The sequence below is a fragment of the Perissodus microlepis genome, chromosome 5 (genome assembly GCF_051167445.1).
Source record: "Perissodus microlepis isolate ML-2025 ecotype Zambia chromosome 5, ASM5116744v1, whole genome shotgun sequence".
NCBI classification, from domain to species: Eukaryota; Metazoa; Chordata; class Actinopteri; order Cichliformes; family Cichlidae; genus Perissodus; species Perissodus microlepis.
Window position 1 is genome coordinate 12,138,197 of NC_140465.1, and position 16,825 is coordinate 12,155,021.

A 16,825-nucleotide genomic window follows, 5' to 3' on the forward strand; every position below is an offset into this window, starting at 1 on the left:
CTTTTCTGAGCCCGTCAAGTCCTTCTTTTGACCCATTTTGCCAAAGGAAAGGACGTTGCCTAATAATTATGCACACCTGATATAGGGTGTTGATGTCATTAGACCACACCCCTTCTCATTACAGCGATGCACATCACCTAATATGCTTAATTGGTAGTAGGCTTTCGAGCCTATACAGCTTGGAGTAAGACAACATGCATGAAGAGGATGATGTGGACAAAATACTCATTTGCCTAATAATTCTGCACTCCCTGTAGGTCAAAAACAGAAACCATGAGAATATTTAAATTAATCCACAGGAAGTCAAAAAGGGACATCATTAAAGTTGATTTATCCATTTATTCAATTTTAAAAGGATTTTGAATTTATGTCAAAATTTAAAACAAATGACAATGAAACAGACAAAACCAATAACAAGGTTGGGTTCTTGGATAGCCTTTGATATGCCAGTCAGAGGAATATGTTACTTAACGTATTCTAGTTTGATGAGAAGATCAATATCTGTTGCACCTCTTGATAATAGCATACATGATATTACATAATGTACTTTGATCTATAACTGTGGTGGAGGGAAAAATAAATAAATGGACATTTGTAGCTACATAGTGAAAAAAATTATAGAAAAGCCTGAGGAGCAAAGACATCGTGTTCTGCAACATTAACGTTACACTTCAACCCATTTACGCATCACAAATATTACCTCACAATCAATACATTCCCATTTCCAGAAAAGTTCAGATGTTGTGTAATATTTATATTACTGCAAGATGCATTTATATAAAATTGCGCCTTATGAGTTGTATACATTTTTTTTTTAATTAACAGTTGAGCAATAGTTTTAGTGATTATTAAATTATACTAAATTTACAACACCTATCATTTTAATTTTTTTAAATTATACCAAAAAAAATGCTACAGAACTGCTTATTATTTTGGACGTGGCAAACACTGCATAAGACATGAAAGTATTACTGCCTTTTTAGCTGCATACAAGCTTAGCCAAGATCATTAAAAGAACTGCGAGATACTTCAGACAGCCTGAGAAAACCATTACCTGAGTCAGAAAGGACAGCATTCAAAGCTTAATAAAAGGAGTCTCCTTCTTGTCTAAGAGTAGTTACATGAATCGGTGTTGCATTAGTGAGAGCTGTGCACTTTGTAATGATTAAACCTCAAGCACTGATTCTAATGAATGAAGCATTAAAGATAACTTCCTGAGAAGTATCCAATAACGACACCCCTTCAGTCATCCTCCCACCACAGTCTGTTTGGCTTAAGCTGAAATTCAAAGTGCTGCGAGGCTCAAATCTATAACAACTTTATAGCATTCACTGGCAATTAAGCTTAACTTCTTTCACAGTTAGTAAATCCACTTTTTAACAAATGTCTCAAGTATGTGGCTTAAAGCAACACAGATAGTTTTAAAAATCTTACAGACACACATAAAAATATGCTTAACTAATGAGTTTTAAAACATACCTTCATTACTGTAAAATAATAAGTGGTTTGGCACATTAGTCTTGCTAGATCTGGTAAGACAAGTAGCTTATGGTGGCCATTGTTGGCTAATATTGCAAGCATAAAAACATAAAAGATCGGTGTCTATCACATTTTACCATTTATCAAGATTAATTCTGCCAGACACCAGAAGTTATACGATTTCAGTTTAAATGACACTAAGCTATGATTCATTATATCATAAAATACTAAAGACAATGTTGTAATTATTAGTTTAAATCAATTTGGGGAGAAAAAAAATCAGCTATGATGAGGTTTTAAATGTTTTTGAGTGACAATGTTCACATTTGTAAGGTAATGTGCTGTTAAAATTTTAATTCCGATGATAAAAAAAAAAAAAAAAAAAAAAAAAAACATTTTTCCCCCACAAATCTGTCCATATAACATCCATCCACCCATCCATCGATAAAAGAGGACTTGTGAAGCTTGTCCCACAAGCAAATCGGAGCGTAAAATAATCAAGACTGTTATTTACCTGCTGCTACACCCAAAGAAAATAGGCAATTTCATCCAGGTCTACAGGATAGTCTGTGAGGTGCAATGGTTCCTTGATATCAAATCTCTCCCCCTTGTAGCTTCTCCAATGGCCAGCTGGGAGGTAGATGTCTCTCTCTTGCTTTCCAGGCTCTAAAACTGGGGCTACCATGAGGTCATCCCCAATCAGGAACTGGGAGTCAATTTTATAGGCTGTCTCATCACCTGTGGCAATCCACCACACTGGTCGTATGATTGGGTCCCCAGTGCTCAGCACCTCGCTGGCCAGCTCCAGGACCCTTGGTGCCACAAGACTTTCATGGAGGGCGGTGTATTTCCGAGCAATTTCAACTACATCATCGCCGTACTCCCACGGTGGAATAGAAAACTGCATAGAGGGCATGAAGGCTGATAGCTCCAACCAGCGGATATAAAGTTCTCGGTCAGGTAATCCACGATTTCCATATGTGCGGTTCACATGCGCATTCCCTCCAATCATATCTGGTAAAATGAACTGGTAGCCCAGAATACTGATGGTGAGCACTGCAGGAATAACAGATTTGAGACCCAACTCATAGCCCCAAACTGAGTCTCTGTCAATTGGTCTGAAAAAGCAGGATATGTTCTGGGACTGGTAACCACTGCGCGCCTCAGCTCTGTCATTGTACAGGCTTGCCATTTCTGTGTAACGTCTTGTGAAAATACTCGGGTCCCGAATGGATTCCAAAGTCTTAAATTTCCATGGTAAGTAGTTAGCCTCTCCTGCCTCAAATTTAAAAGAGGACACCCCATACCTGGATCGCAGTGAACGTAACTGGGAAGCAAACCAATCACGGGTTTCAGGGTTTGTGAAATCCAAGATGCCACCAATGCCATTCCACCAACGCACTAAGGCTGACAGTTGGCCTGTAGGCTCTCGGACAAACAATCCCCTCTCTACACAGGTATGGAAGTTTTCTGAATCATGATTAACAAAAGGGTGAATCCAGAGAGACACCATAAAATCATCTGACTTCAGCTTATGAAACATAGCAGAGGCATTGGGGAACTTAACTGGGTCAAACTCAAAGTCCCCATAGTGGCGGGAATAGCCATCATCTAGTTCCATTTGGCTACAATTGAAGTTATACTTGCGAATGTTCGCAGCATATGTCAAAAGTTTTTCTTGGTCAATGTCAGTTTTATGTAATGCCCATGTTGACCAACTGGGATGGCGAAACATAACTTCGGCAGGCACTTTGTTTGGCTTGTTGAAGTATCTGCGGACCATGTACTTATGTATGGATGTTACATCCGATCCCACACAAACTCTGTAGCTAAGTTCCGCACATGGCATCTCCCCTGGGTTTGGCTTAAAGGAACTATCATTATACCGTGCTTGGAAGTACATGGTCTTCTCTGTGTCATTCCAACCCAAATGGAAGGGCACAGAGTTATTGATCTTGATGGCAGTGGCATTAGATGAAATCCAGTAACTCTCTAAAATTCCACCGAACTCATCACGATTCGAGTAGATGTCACTAGTAACAAATGGTTTTGGAGCCTGTTGGCCAGAAATAGAAATAGGCCAGTGTTGAACTGCTGACACTGCGCCTCCATACCAGTGTGCAAACTTGTATGTCATTGCATGCTCTACGGGAATATCAGGAACCACTTCCTCCCAGCGCACACGGTAGCATTGGACAGTATCCTTGGGCCGTACTGTCTCAATGAAAAAAATCAGTTTTCTGTCTGTGGTGCGGACGCAGCTCAGAATCTCACCTTCTTTAGAGCAGGAATCTAAATCAAGGGTTCCTGACCTGTCAAGATTCAAAAATAATTATATGCATTATCTCTTAACACAAATCTCACATTTCTGTTAAATGACAAAAAGTTCAGCACATATTTAAAATAAAGGATTTGTACATCTAAAGGTCTCATTTTTTTCTGCATATGGAAACTTAAATAGCAAAAAAATAAATAAAATAAATTGAAATACCAACCTGAAATCCATTCTGAAAACGATAGACCCTCCCTGGTTTCGGATGATGTAGCCATCTTTATTCAGATCCAGCAGCTCAGTCTTAAGCAGTTCTGCTTTGCGTAAAGAGGCTATGTAGTAACACCACGCAGTCACAGCTGCAATCACCAGCAGTAGCCCAATTACTCCAGCTCCAACTAAGGGTCGAGTGTCCTTGCTGAGTTTCTGTTTGGGGATAACATCTGTAATTGTGCCCCCCGCTCCACCTGGCACCACTTGGTACATGTTTGTGCTGTTCAATGTGCAAATCCCAAAGTAGCTTTTCCACAGATCATCAATATGTTTTACAGGAAACCTCTTCTGTTTGACACTTGGAAGGTTGTCACATCTGTTTTTCTTCCTGCCATGACAACGATATACCAGTCTTTAAAAAAAATTGGTGACGATGCAATATTTGTAGATTTCATATTAACACAGTATTTTGAGGAAATCAAACTTCAATTACTATTGTGATTCTTTATAAGAAAAATGTGCAGGCGTTTTAGTGCATTCATGTTTCTTTCAGTAGCAAACAGTCAGAATATACCAATGAAACTATCAAAGGACCTCCAGGAAAACAACCCCAGCCCCATCGGTGCTCTCAGTCCTTCTTGTTTCCCTGTCAGTTCAAAGCCTCCACTACATTTCCTGCGTTGTCTTACATGCTCTGCATTGCTGAACAAAGTGATTTCACAGCACTTAAAGGTATTAGGCTGTCAGAATGTAAACTTTAAAGATGTGTTTGAGATTTAACCAAACAAATCTACTGCCAATTACCCATAAAAAAATAAGTAGATGTTCCCAGCAGTAATTCTAACCTATGAGTTCAATTGAAAGAATACTCATTTGTATGTAAGGAGGCGCAGAAGCAGAAAAGGGGATTTGGGCCTTAAACCTCTGCCAATGTCAGGAAGGAAAGTAAAGAATACTAAACATTGTGTTCTATCAAGCCCAACAAACCAAAACTCCAAGTAACCCACACATCATTCGGTGCAAGTTTGACAGCAGAGTAAACAAGTCTAACAAAAAGAAAACAGACAGAGATCCATTTGTAGTGCACCTCCCAGCGAAGGGAAGGCAGAAACTCTTATGGGTAAACTAATGACTGATGTTAGTTATTGTGGCTTTAACTAATCAGAGGAGATCTGATAAGAATGCACAGCCGATCTAGCGGAGTTCAGTCCTCTCCAACTCAGCTGCATGCTCACTAGTCCTAACTACACTTGATGCTCATGCTCTGCCCTGGCAGCAGGGGTCGATAATAAACAAATGCTGGCTATTAATTAGCAATCTAATTGACTGATTCTGTGTTCAACCAGCCCTGGTATAGATTTTCCCCAACAGCAGTAGTGATAACATAAGCCTATCATTAATTAACAGAGAACTAACTGCTGGTAGCTCTGAGATTCAATCAAGCTGCTGGACCCAGTTAGGAAATTTACCAAGAAAGTCAGAAGATGATTTACCATTTGTAGGAGTTATTTCTTCTTTATTGTAATGGAAAACTACAAGGGTGGGTTTAAGAAATTAACCTATGACAGTTTGTGATTTGATATTGATCATCTCAGGCTGAAACCAACACTTTGTTCAACAATTAATAGTTTTTTTCCACCAAGAAGTACCTAATTGTTTCATCCACACAATCCTGGAAAACTGTGCAAGAGGCCACAGTGACATCTTTCCATTTCTTACAAATATGCACGTGTGTGTAGACCAAATGATTTTTGCTTAGTTTTATGGAGCTAAAATTTAAAAAAAAATTATGTGGCCAATCCTTTCTGCTCCAGTTTCAACGGCTTCTCACAAACAAACTCAAAGTTTTCAAGTACAGCATGTTCTTCTTCTAAAAGCTTTACACTGCATTTTTTTTTTGTTTAAGGTATTATCAAGAGGGCTCATATGCACCATTTCAGCTGATTCACTATCTACCATCACATGGAGGAAAAACAAACAGTGAAGTGCTGATAAAATCAGAGCAGCCATATGAGAAAGAAACCCTCCATCAGAGTCTAAATCTAAGCTCGTGCGTGTGTGCAAAATTGACTGTTGTGTGCTGTGGAGTTTTTGCTTATATATCTGTCTCTTATTAACTGCATAAATCGTGCACTGCAGAAAACAACAGCGCATTTCTAAGCATGTCTGAGTCTGTGTCTGTCGATGTATAGAGAGCAGTCGTTGGTTTTGCGCCTTAGTGGGTGGTGCGAGAAAGAAGAAAAATAACACGTAATCCATGTGCACTATAATTTTCGCTCACACTTGTTGCCCTTTTCTCTTCGGTTTGTTAGATTTTAAATTACATTTATAGTTTATTTTTGTTTTTTTGCCTACCGATCAGCAGCAGTCCCCCCGTCGACTCAAAGTACAACTTGTTTGCTTCTGTTCACACAAACAGCCCGTGAAAGGAATCAAAGCGTGCTGCTGGGTCTCCGCCCTGCACACGTCCATAAACGCCTGGGAAATGTAGTTCAGCAGAAAAGCAGCGCTCTGTGTTTTCTCATTCTGCTGCGCATGTAACAGTGTTGCATGCAAATTACGCAATACTTCACAAAGAACCCGATGAACCTAAAAGTCACCAAAAAAGTGCACTGTATACAGAAGTGAGGAGTTGATCCTTAACAAAGTGAGGGTAATGCTTCCTTTATTTGCATCGATAGTGACACTCTTTCACTGCATTTGCTCTGGTAGTTGAAGACGGCATCATACTGTATCATTGTACGGATTCCCTTTTAAAGATTGATACACGTTTTCCTCAGAAGATTAAAATTACAAAAACTCACGTACAGCACATTAGGGCCTCAGAGCCTCATTTGATAGTCAAAATCATCCCATGAGAAGATCTTTGGTACCGATTGAGCACTTAACTGCAAAAGTTTCCTTGCATTACACAATGAGATAACAGCTGTGCCTGTACACTCTACATGATTCACTCTTACACCTTGTCTCACTGGGTTAATTAACAGAGAATTAAGGAAAAGTTAACAATTGCTGGAGAGTAGCCTCAGGCTCTCCGTGGACCTCTTCGGGTCACCATCTTGGAAACCAGAGCTCTAATAATCCTAATAAAGGCTTTCAGACACAAACTCTGGGTGTATGATGTAGTGTCCAGCTTGGTAGGGCTTCACCACATGGAAACAGCTGTAGCAACCACTGCTGAGGAACCAAAAGAGAGAAAAAAAGATTATCAGCAGCTATTATTAAATGCACCAAAACAAAAAGGGGGATATATTTCAATATATCACATTCGACTAAATAATCACCTGTTATCCCGGCTGCTGTTAGAACAGCACCTCTGGTATTTTGTCTGTACAAAGCTGCAAGGAGCTGCAGGAGTTTGGGCTCTTGTTTGAAGCGGAGCAGCTGTATTTTGCCTGTTCAAAAGAAGAAAAAAACTGTTTTTTAATAGAATTACTAGGTTATCAATCAATAATGTTCATCAGCCCTGAGACCATAAGAACAGGCCAAAGGTTATTTGCCTACCTGAGCTGCTGTGTTGAATGTGGATGGACATGCTTTTGATAACCCAGTCTGCTGCAAAGAGAATCACTCTAAATCACTGAGTATTTATCTCTGGTCTGTTGATGGAATATACAGAATATATTTACCTTTGTGGGCTCTTCAAAGCAGTGCTGAGGTGGATGTCAGTGCTCGGGGAAGGCGCGGTCAGTTGTAGTTTCTGCAGTTTATCAGCAGAGGGCATGGCTTGTACTGTTGATGGGTTGACAGGGGGCATGTGTTGTGTTTTGTCAGTTGTATTTAGATAGCTGTCAGAACAAGTTGTAACAGGACCATGAAATGAAAAATTTCTGACAGGGGGGAAAAGAGGGCGGCCGAAGTCCACAGGGGGCAAGGGATGAAGAAGTGCATGGGTTGACCTATTGTTTGACTGAAGGCTCCTGGGAAACAGAAAGTCCTTGGGAGGCAAAGAACAAATGGGACATATACATGTAAATTTTCTTAACTCTATTCATCCTTGCATGAATAAATAAGCACGGAGAAATTCCTGCATAATAGATAGGATACAGCTGTTATGATTCACAGAAAAATGTGCCCAACCAGTCAATTAGTAGGACACTTTTTTTAATATAGCCAAACAAAATACAATGCATAGAGCAGTAGGTATAATTGCCTCAGATAATCCTGTCTGCCTGAAATGAGCGATATTTTTCATATTTTCTGAATCACCCAGGGTGATATAGTATAACTTCTAATTTTGGAGACAAATTTGAAAAAAAGAATAAAGAAATTCCAAAATTTCAAACAGTCACTCTGGCCTTTCATTCACACAGATCACGTAGGCAGTATTGAAAGCTGTGTGTCTTACCACCCGGGGCTGAGGGTTGTTCCTACGGTGGGCAGAGGTCGGTCGAAGTTGTGCTCTTTTCACTGTGCCTGGAGATCTGAACTGTTCATTGTACACTGTGATGTATAGTTGGGGAACCATCTTCACTGACTGCCTTACTTACTTTTCCACTGCTTACATCCAGATCAGCCTGCCTGAATGGAGCATGCAGCATCACTCACCTCCCCCTGACACCTGCTAACTCCACCCCTTCCCCGAAAACAGTGTACCTCCTCTTTGTATTACCTTTGTCTGTGTGTTTGTTTGTTTTTTAAATATTGTCTAATATTTATGGGGGTTTATTGTTCCTGGAGTGTGAATACCACCTATTTCACTGTCATATTTATATATTATTTATTCTATATTTATATAACAACATCACATTTCTCTTGCATCAGTAGTTATAAATCCTGCATGAAACCCTGTCAGCCTCCAAACTGATAAAACTTTTTGTTTAACCTGGAGCTATTCTGATTAATGTACTCTGTTGGAAGGAAAGCAGATTAAGGGCATCCTTGCTGAAGCAGAAAAACTCTTTGTGCTACCTGAGCACTTGGCCACTAATCCTCCTTAGCTGCAAGCCCCCTGCAGAGACACACATACCTGGGGTCACAGCCCATGACCTATTTCCCTCCCAGGGGCCTTTACAAATAAGCCAACACTGATCTCCAACACTTCTGGCCGTTCAGCTGCCTCGTAGTTAAAATAAACTCAGCGCTATCAGATCAGCAGAAAAGGAGTGAAACAGCAGTGAAATGGGGCTTCTAAAAATCTTCACCACCACCCAGTGTCAACTCTGTTCACTGTCAGCTTGCCATATAAGCATTAATAATTTACCAAGCGCTGTAGGGTGCCTTTGTGTCTCCAGCGCTCTCACTGACTTATCTGTGACAGGAACTGGCTGTTCATCTAGTGAAGCGGTTGGGGCCTCGTTTGACAGCCATGTTAAGCCCAGTCAAATCCACGCGAACAGATGCAGAGCAGAGGATATGGGGAATCATAGTAATGATCTGGCAGGAGTGTCCTTCACAGGAGCTCAAATCAGATCCAGGGCTGTGCGTTCCCAGCTTTGATACAGTTTTCATACAGCTTGAAACAACTTCTTTATTTTGTTTCATTTTGTTTCAAACGACACACTCTGAGCCTGTTAATGTAAGTAATTTTCACAGTTAAGTGACTTCAAGTGTAATGAAAGGTACAAACATCTTTTTTAAAAAAAAAAAACAAACAAACAAACAAACAAAACATTTACATAAGTAAATTCCCACTTTATATGAGATGCATGTGATCATGCAAAGAGGCTTCCTGCTGCACACCCGGCAAATGTCCAACATGTGCAGAGCTGACTTCAAAGCACTTGTCATGGAGTCGGTGGTCGTAGTCGTAGTGGATTCAGTGGTGCTTAGTTTTAACTGCTGCTTTTAGTTTTGTGTAGAAAAAACCGAAATTCTGTTAAAAGAGAAAGAATAGGTTATTTTAACCTGGTAGTGCTTTTAGACTACGCAGAATTACGAATAAACAGTGATGTAGCTGTACTGTCTATAGTTCCTTGTAAACAGTGCAGTTACATGGAAATATGGAATACAGTATGATTTGATAATATAATATGGACGTCAAAGAGTGCATTAACACACCTGGATTGCGTAGTAAACAATACCCAGGTAAGCAGCAATGCAGCCTCCCAGGAACAGATCAAAGGCAGCAGGCTTCACTCTGAATTTAAAAATCCACATTAGAGTTTTAATGGCTTATTAAATTTAACATATACACTAAAATTTAAAAACAGATATAATAATACCGATATCTACCTGTACATGACTATTGGTTGGCTCATTTGATCAAAGAAGGTAATATCAGGATCCCTGCAGGAAGAAATGTTGTTGATCATTATTATTGTTGTCGTGGTATGACCGATTGGATTGAAAAGATGTGCTTTCTACTCAGATAGCTGTATTTTTTACCTCTTGTCCTGTCGGAAGGTGTGTCTGTGGACTTGCTGTAGATAGCGCTTGAATTCGTGCTCCAGTGAGTTGACCAGCAAGATATGACCGGGTTCCTTATCCAGCAGCTGAGTAGCCCGAGGGACTGATGTCAGGAAGGACATCAAACTGGAGATACGACTGTCCTGAATGTCCTGAATTACAGATTTGGATGTGGGTTTTGCAGAGGGAAAAAAGAAATCACACAAAACTCAGCTTCTACTCTGCATGCATCAGTTCTTATGATTTAAAAAATAGACTCTGTTTAGACTTTGTCAGTTACATGTAGATATAAATCTTTAAGAAATGACATTAAAACATGTTTGAATAAATAACCTCAGTGATCCATCCCTAACCTTCAGATGATTATGAGGAATAAGCTGCTGAAAGACTCAAACACTGTGTCATGTCTCTAAACTAACACCAGAGGTCAGCACTTCTCTGTACATACCAATTAAAATAACTGGGAACTTACCAGCTTTCCCTTGAAAACTTGCACATCCTTTGGTGAACCCTTGTGAAAAATAAACACACAGTAATGACACATTAACATGGCTATTTTAAAGCAATGCTGACGTAATGAAAATATACTTTCTGCCTTTATTATATTTACAGTATGCTGTGTTTTCATGCATTCATTCACCTTGTCAGAGAGATTGTACATGTAGCGGGCCAGCGCTTCTGCTATGATGATGCCATTTCGCTTAAGTTTCCGGAAATCCACTTTTGACCTAGCGGTGATAGTCACATGAGTAAATATCTTTTAATGCCCTGTGAAAATACACTTAACTCAACAATGTGTTGGACAGAAACACAGTTTTGTAATTTTGCTTATGTACACCACCGCGGTGGATTTTAAACCAAACAATCAAGACGTGTTTGAAGTGCAGGCTTTCAACTTTGATTTAGAGGGTTTTACGTGATAAAAATCTGCATTTTGAACTGTGAACAATGAGTTTTGCAGCATTTGGCTGAATCTAAGTAGAGAGTATAGCCCTGTACACTTCCAAATTCATCCTGCTGCTTATATAAGCAGTCACATCATCAATAAACAATAGTGACCCAGTCCCAACGTCTCCCACACGTGCCTATGCTATAACATTGACTCCACAATGTTTAACAGATGCTTCAGATCACGAGCTGTTTCTATCCATCTCTGCACTTCTCTCTTCCCATAATTCTGGGACAAGTTCAACTTTGATTCATCTGTCAAAAGACTTGTTTCCCCACAACTGGGTAGGCTCAGATGTTTCAGATATTTTCTGACAAAGAGTAATCTGGCCTCCCTTTTCTTTATTATAACCAATGGTTTTCACCCTCTGTACTTCCATCCCAAAGGCTTCTTTAGATTGTAGATTGATCCATGATCTATCTCCTCAAAAGGGTTCTTGACTTGGTTAGATATTATGAAGTTGTCTTAACCATGGAAATAATTCTGTGATCATGTCTAACCAAACCACAGACCCACCCCTTTTTAAGAATATACTGTGTGCTCTCTCTATGATAGTTAGTTCTGAATTTTTCAGCCTAATGATGGCCTCCCTCACCTCCACTGATATCGCTCTGAGTCTTATATTAAAAATTACAGTGAAACACTATAAAACAAATTGAACGCTTTGAGTCAAACTGAGATATTATATCTGCTTCATTAGTCATGAAAAGCAAGGGAACAGTCCTCAGCTGGCTATGAGACTGCTTGTCAGTAAATTGTCTAATTAATTTTGAGCCTCTGAAACTGAAGGACTGAATATATAAATAAATGTCTGTCGGTGTAAACCTTTTGTAAAAGCTAAAAAGCTGACTTTATTCACACATTAATTCTTTGACTTAAAATACACTATTGTGGTGTACAGGGACAAACAACCTGGGCCTCAATGCTCTCAAATACTACTAATAATAATATCCATAAACAAAACTTGCAGGGTGTCTAGCATAGAGCCACGAAGTTCAGATTTAGGATCTTCCAGATGAGACAGAGTGAAGCCCAGGATCCTGCGTAGGCTGTAGCGCTCATGCTCCCAGGCTACAGTAGACTCCACAAGATTGATCTTTTTATGAACCAACCCCACCTTCACCCAGGGAAATCTGGAGGAAACCACCTGGAGGGCAATTAAATAAGATATTTGCACACATTACTAAGACTGATGAGATCTGGTTGCTTTTCTTGCACATGTAGAAACAGCTCCCCTGGTTACCTCCTCCAGTTGTTGGATGAAAGACTGCATTGGCGTGTTGGGTTTAGGAGGGCGGGAGACGTGCATGTACAGCTCATCGCCGTTGGCCAGTGTATCCAAGCACAGGACAAATGCCACATTGTCATGGAGAAGGCTGGACTCTGAATGGAAAATATTTAGCTTTAAAAACCTGACATTTTGTGTTTAATTCACATTAGCACATACAGCACACAGCCCACTCATGTTCAGTGAGTGGCAAAGCTGAAAACTCACCAGCGTGGTCTAAATTCTCTTCAATCCACCTCCTTGTTCCAAGGAAATTGTATTTTCCTCCTCCGGTCAAGGAGAACATTAAATTAAATCTAAAACACACACATACACACACAAAAAAAACAAAATTATTCAACAGCTTAACTTATTAACTATAACTGACCTGCACTGGCTGTTAGTTTTCCTCAAGGGTATTTTCCGATCACTATCAGTCACTCAAAGCAACATTATTAGAGCCATGCAATTACAAAAGCTTTCACAGTCCAGCTGAGGTTACAATGAAAGCTAAGTTTGAAGATAGGTGTGGTCCCTGAGTAGTGAGTAACGAGGCCCTAATTTTCCTTTCCTGTTTTACTTTTCAGTGTATACTTCCTCCATACAGAATACAGTATCTTTATCCAGCAGCATGTTATCTTGTTCAAAGACAGGCACAGCGGGAAAATTCATTGGAATTGCTGCGTGTTCATCTGCTTTGTAGAGACATTTATCAACTTTGCCTTTGCTTTGTAATCTTACAATGAATTGGAACTTACTGTGGTCTGGTTCTGGGACTACTGTAGAGTTTTTGGAAGAGACGGGCCAACTCAATTAGGATTGTGACACCACCGGCATTTGAGTCTGCTCCATAAGACAACCACTGTAAAATGCACACACACAAATATCCATTTACGGTTCGAGCACAGTCTGATACTCTATCTGCTAAAATTTACACCTAATTTTAGAGGTGTTTTAGGATTTGACTCACAGGGGCAAGCCCATAAGAGTCATAGTGGGCTGCGATGACTATAGTGGGTGCATCCTCTACTGCTCCTAGAAGAACTCCCTGAAATAAACATCCCCAGGCATATATCACAGAACCGAAGTGCATTTGCAAGCAGATTGAAAATTATTTAACTGATATTGGATGATCTAATCAATTTTATTCCTCTATGGGGAATTATTGGGTCCCAAACTCACCTCCAGTGTGATTATAGCATTGTCAGTAGTGGCCTTAATTGGGGCATTGTTGATCACTAAAATCTGAAAAGCTGTAGCCGTGACCATACTGCGGAGGACTGTCAACAAAAGAAGAAATGCACCAGAACCATGAGTAATACTGTAACTTTCTTTTTAGTTTTCCCCGGGCATTAGTCCAAACAACCACCATTAAGTATTTGCATGTATCTCGTTGTTGTATCACTTACCTCTGACAAAAATGGATGATGTCCGGGTGGCTGCAGCCTGTTTCACCTCCTCATACATGCAGAGCAGCTGTTCATCCTCAGGTGCCACATACACTGGCATGAGGGTCTCCTTCTGCAAGGTCTCGCTTTCACTCACCATAAATGACTGAGAGACAAAATGCTTTACTTAAACCAAAGGGTCGAGAAACAATTGTAATCTTGATTAAGAGTTTCTTAATATCTTCCTTACAATCCTGTTTTCTTCTGATTTCCTTAGTAATTGAGTGATGTGTCTATAACAGAATGAATGCTTTTAAGTATTAAAATTTATTACCTCTACTGCATTGTGAGGGATACTGGAGATATTTTGGGGCAGCAGGATCAGGATGGCAGCTGCATTTTGTCGCTGGGCCTCGGAGTATTTTTCTGTAGTGAAGTCTTCCACCTTCATTATCACACAGCGGCGGGTTAGCGACGGCTCTTCTGCTGAGCGTGCCTCCGCAACAACAATGGCTCCACGACAGCCTCGGCGAACGAGACAAGAGAAGGCAAATGATACATAAATACCAACTTGGGCAACATAGAAACTCTACTTTAAACGCAGCTTCCTCTTCCTGTTTTTTTACACAGAAAAAAGCCTTTAGCAAACCAATCTGTTTCCAGTGGCAGTGACCACAAGCTCTCAGTGGTCAAGAAATATTAGTTCCCTCAGTCAGCTGTAATTTTTAGGTTAAAAAAAAATCCTGTTGGAAGACCTTGCCTCGGCTTTCCAGCTAATCTGCACATTTTTTTAAAAAATACACTGAAAATGGTTTCCTTAGAATTTGAAACATAATTTATGCTCAGAATAGGTTCTATATAATTATCCAGTTTTTCCTATATTTCTATAAAATGCTTTAAAATTGGTTACCAGATTTGTAGTGGTTTCATGAGCACCCAGGTTAAACTATAATTTGAGTTTAGCACAGACAAACTCTCTTCCTGGAACATACTGATTTCAAAATATCCTTTCAGCACCAGAGCCTGAATATGCATCATATGGCACATTTACACTTTAAATTTAGAAGCAATTTTATGCTACAGATTTGTCATTTTTCTTTTTTTATAATATATAGGTGTCTCTGAACTTACCATACTTATGCTGTCCCAGGTTGTACTGTTGCATCCTATAGGCAGTGAACTCATAGGACGACACGGCAGGGAGAGCGGAGCCATGCAGAGACTGCACGCAAAGCAGCAGTGCAATGGCAGCTGTGCTCTGCAACATGATGTGGCATCCAGTTGTGATCTCAGGCTAGGGAGGATGGTTAATGTTAGACTTCATAAGAGACCAGACTTCCTTCAGTGCTGTACAAAAGTCTGGAGCCACCCTTCATTTATTGCTTCCATGAAGCCAGACGTTCTTGGAATTTTTATTTAAAGTGGTCTTTAGCAATAATTCTTCATGCTTTCTGAAGATGTAGCTTGTTTTTTACTTATACTGAAACCAGTCCTTGTACCTGATTATTTTAAGAGCTAAGCCACTTAACACTAAGATACAAATTGAACAAGTGGAGGAAAAGTGGAAGGCCTAAAAACTATCTAGAGCAGATGAACGATATTTGGAAGTCATGTTCTTAAGAGATAAGATCCACTAAATCCACCTGACACAGAACTCAAGAGATGCATCAGTTGGCCTACTGTTCACTGAATCGTCAACAGTGGAAGGATGGGTGTCAAGAAGCAATTTAGAATCCAGGGATGGGGAGAAAAGGCTGAGGTGTGCCAAATTATACTGCGAGCAAAATCAGTGGCAATTGTAAATTTTTGGTTCAAATCATCATTAATATGCACAGATTTGTACCTGTGAGAGGTGCAACAAGCCTACAGCTTACATGGTGGAGGCTCTGTCATGCTTTCGGGCTCTTCTCAAAACTGATGGAATTATCAGTGCCGAAAAGTGCCATCAGATTTTGATCCACTATGCAATACCATTTGAAAAGCATTATGAGAATGATCCCAAACATACTCCCAATGCAGTAAAAGCATACCTGGATAGAAAAACACAAAATGGCTCACTATTAATCATGGATTGGTTTCCCCAGAGCTTTGACCTCAACATTAACAGCATCCAAAAAGAGCTTTGATTGCACTTCTAGAGGCCTGGAGAACTATTCCTCAGGATGACTCAAAGAAATGACAAGAAAACTTGCCTAAGAGAATTCAGGCTGTATTGAAGAATAAAGGTGTTCATACCAAATATTAACTTTCAAGCTGGTTAGAATTGTATAAACTGTTTTTGCCTTTTAAACCGTATTTCCATTTATGTTTCCACATGTTAGATATAAAGAAATGAGGGGTGACTCAAGACATTTGCACATTATATCTATTATAATATTTTGTGTTTAAATAAAGTCTTTGATAGGGCCAACAGTGTAAGGCAGAACAGATAAGGTGACAGTAATCACCACAGGTTTTACATATACCATACAAGTTTCTAGATGGATGAAAATAAGGTATTCATCATCACCTACTAACCAGTATGTGAATCTTAACCAGGAATTCCTTCGATAAGGAGCCCTTCTCTGTTCACAGTGACATTTCCAAACACATAGTCAGTCGCTAACAGAAAATGTTCCTTACCTGTCCTCCTGCAGTCTTTTCTCATGAGGCTTTCTTTCTTCCTTCCTCAACTTCGGTGTTACTCCTTCCACATGGACGCATGCTACCGTTAACTCCTGGGATTCAAAGCATCTAGGTAAGCCACCATTCACCATCTGCTCCAGAGGGATCAACTCAAAGCTAATCACAAATGCCCAACCCCCCGCACTCACTACTCCATCAATCTATCGTTCCCTCCCTCCCCACCTTGCCCGTTTTGGACGTAATGTCATATACTTCAGTAGGCAATCACCCATTACCAGCAGAGT

The 16,825-nt window shown here is 40.0% G+C and overlaps 3 protein-coding genes across 5 annotated transcripts; all 3 read right to left on the reverse strand.

The window, feature by feature from the left end:
- Positions 1–336: 336 nt before the first annotated feature.
- Positions 337–6,530, reverse strand: myorg (myogenesis regulating glycosidase). The gene is made up of 3 exons (XM_084927887.1): positions 6,320–6,530; positions 3,975–4,352; positions 337–3,791 (listed from the first exon to the last, which is right to left on the reverse strand). The coding sequence occupies exons 2-3, from the start codon at positions 4,235–4,237 to the stop codon at positions 2,000–2,002; spliced, it is 2,055 nt and encodes a 684-aa protein (XP_084784013.1). The 5' UTR covers positions 4,238–4,352; positions 6,320–6,530; the 3' UTR covers positions 337–1,999.
- An 82-nt stretch (positions 6,531–6,612) lies between these two features.
- Positions 6,613–8,439, reverse strand: LOC146386679 (uncharacterized). Of its 3 annotated transcripts, none has more exons than XM_084927891.1 (5): positions 8,313–8,439; positions 7,594–7,901; positions 7,469–7,516; positions 7,249–7,359; positions 6,613–7,141 (listed from the first exon to the last, which is right to left on the reverse strand). In XM_084927891.1, exons 1-5 carry the CDS (start codon positions 8,430–8,432, stop codon positions 7,048–7,050), a joined length of 681 nt encoding a protein of 226 aa, XP_084784017.1. In that variant the 5' UTR covers positions 8,433–8,439; the 3' UTR covers positions 6,613–7,047. The 3 variants fall into 3 exon arrangements, with proteins under 3 accessions (XP_084784017.1, XP_084784018.1, XP_084784016.1); XM_084927892.1 differs by having other exon boundaries at positions 6,613–7,138; positions 7,469–7,519; XM_084927890.1 differs by having other exon boundaries at positions 7,469–7,519.
- Positions 8,440–8,549: 110 nt separating this feature from the next.
- LOC146386680 (BOS complex subunit ncln) lies at positions 8,550–16,713 on the reverse strand. The gene is made up of 16 exons (XM_084927888.1): positions 16,539–16,713; positions 15,048–15,210; positions 14,251–14,441; positions 13,938–14,082; positions 13,711–13,808; positions 13,499–13,576; positions 13,287–13,390; positions 12,757–12,845; positions 12,505–12,644; positions 12,230–12,408; positions 10,953–11,040; positions 10,785–10,823; positions 10,292–10,464; positions 10,139–10,192; positions 9,965–10,043; positions 8,550–9,779 (listed from the first exon to the last, which is right to left on the reverse strand). The coding sequence occupies exons 2-16, from the start codon at positions 15,181–15,183 to the stop codon at positions 9,723–9,725; spliced, it is 1,650 nt and encodes a 549-aa protein (XP_084784014.1). The 5' UTR covers positions 15,184–15,210; positions 16,539–16,713; the 3' UTR covers positions 8,550–9,722.
- Positions 16,714–16,825: the final 112 nt, after the last annotated feature.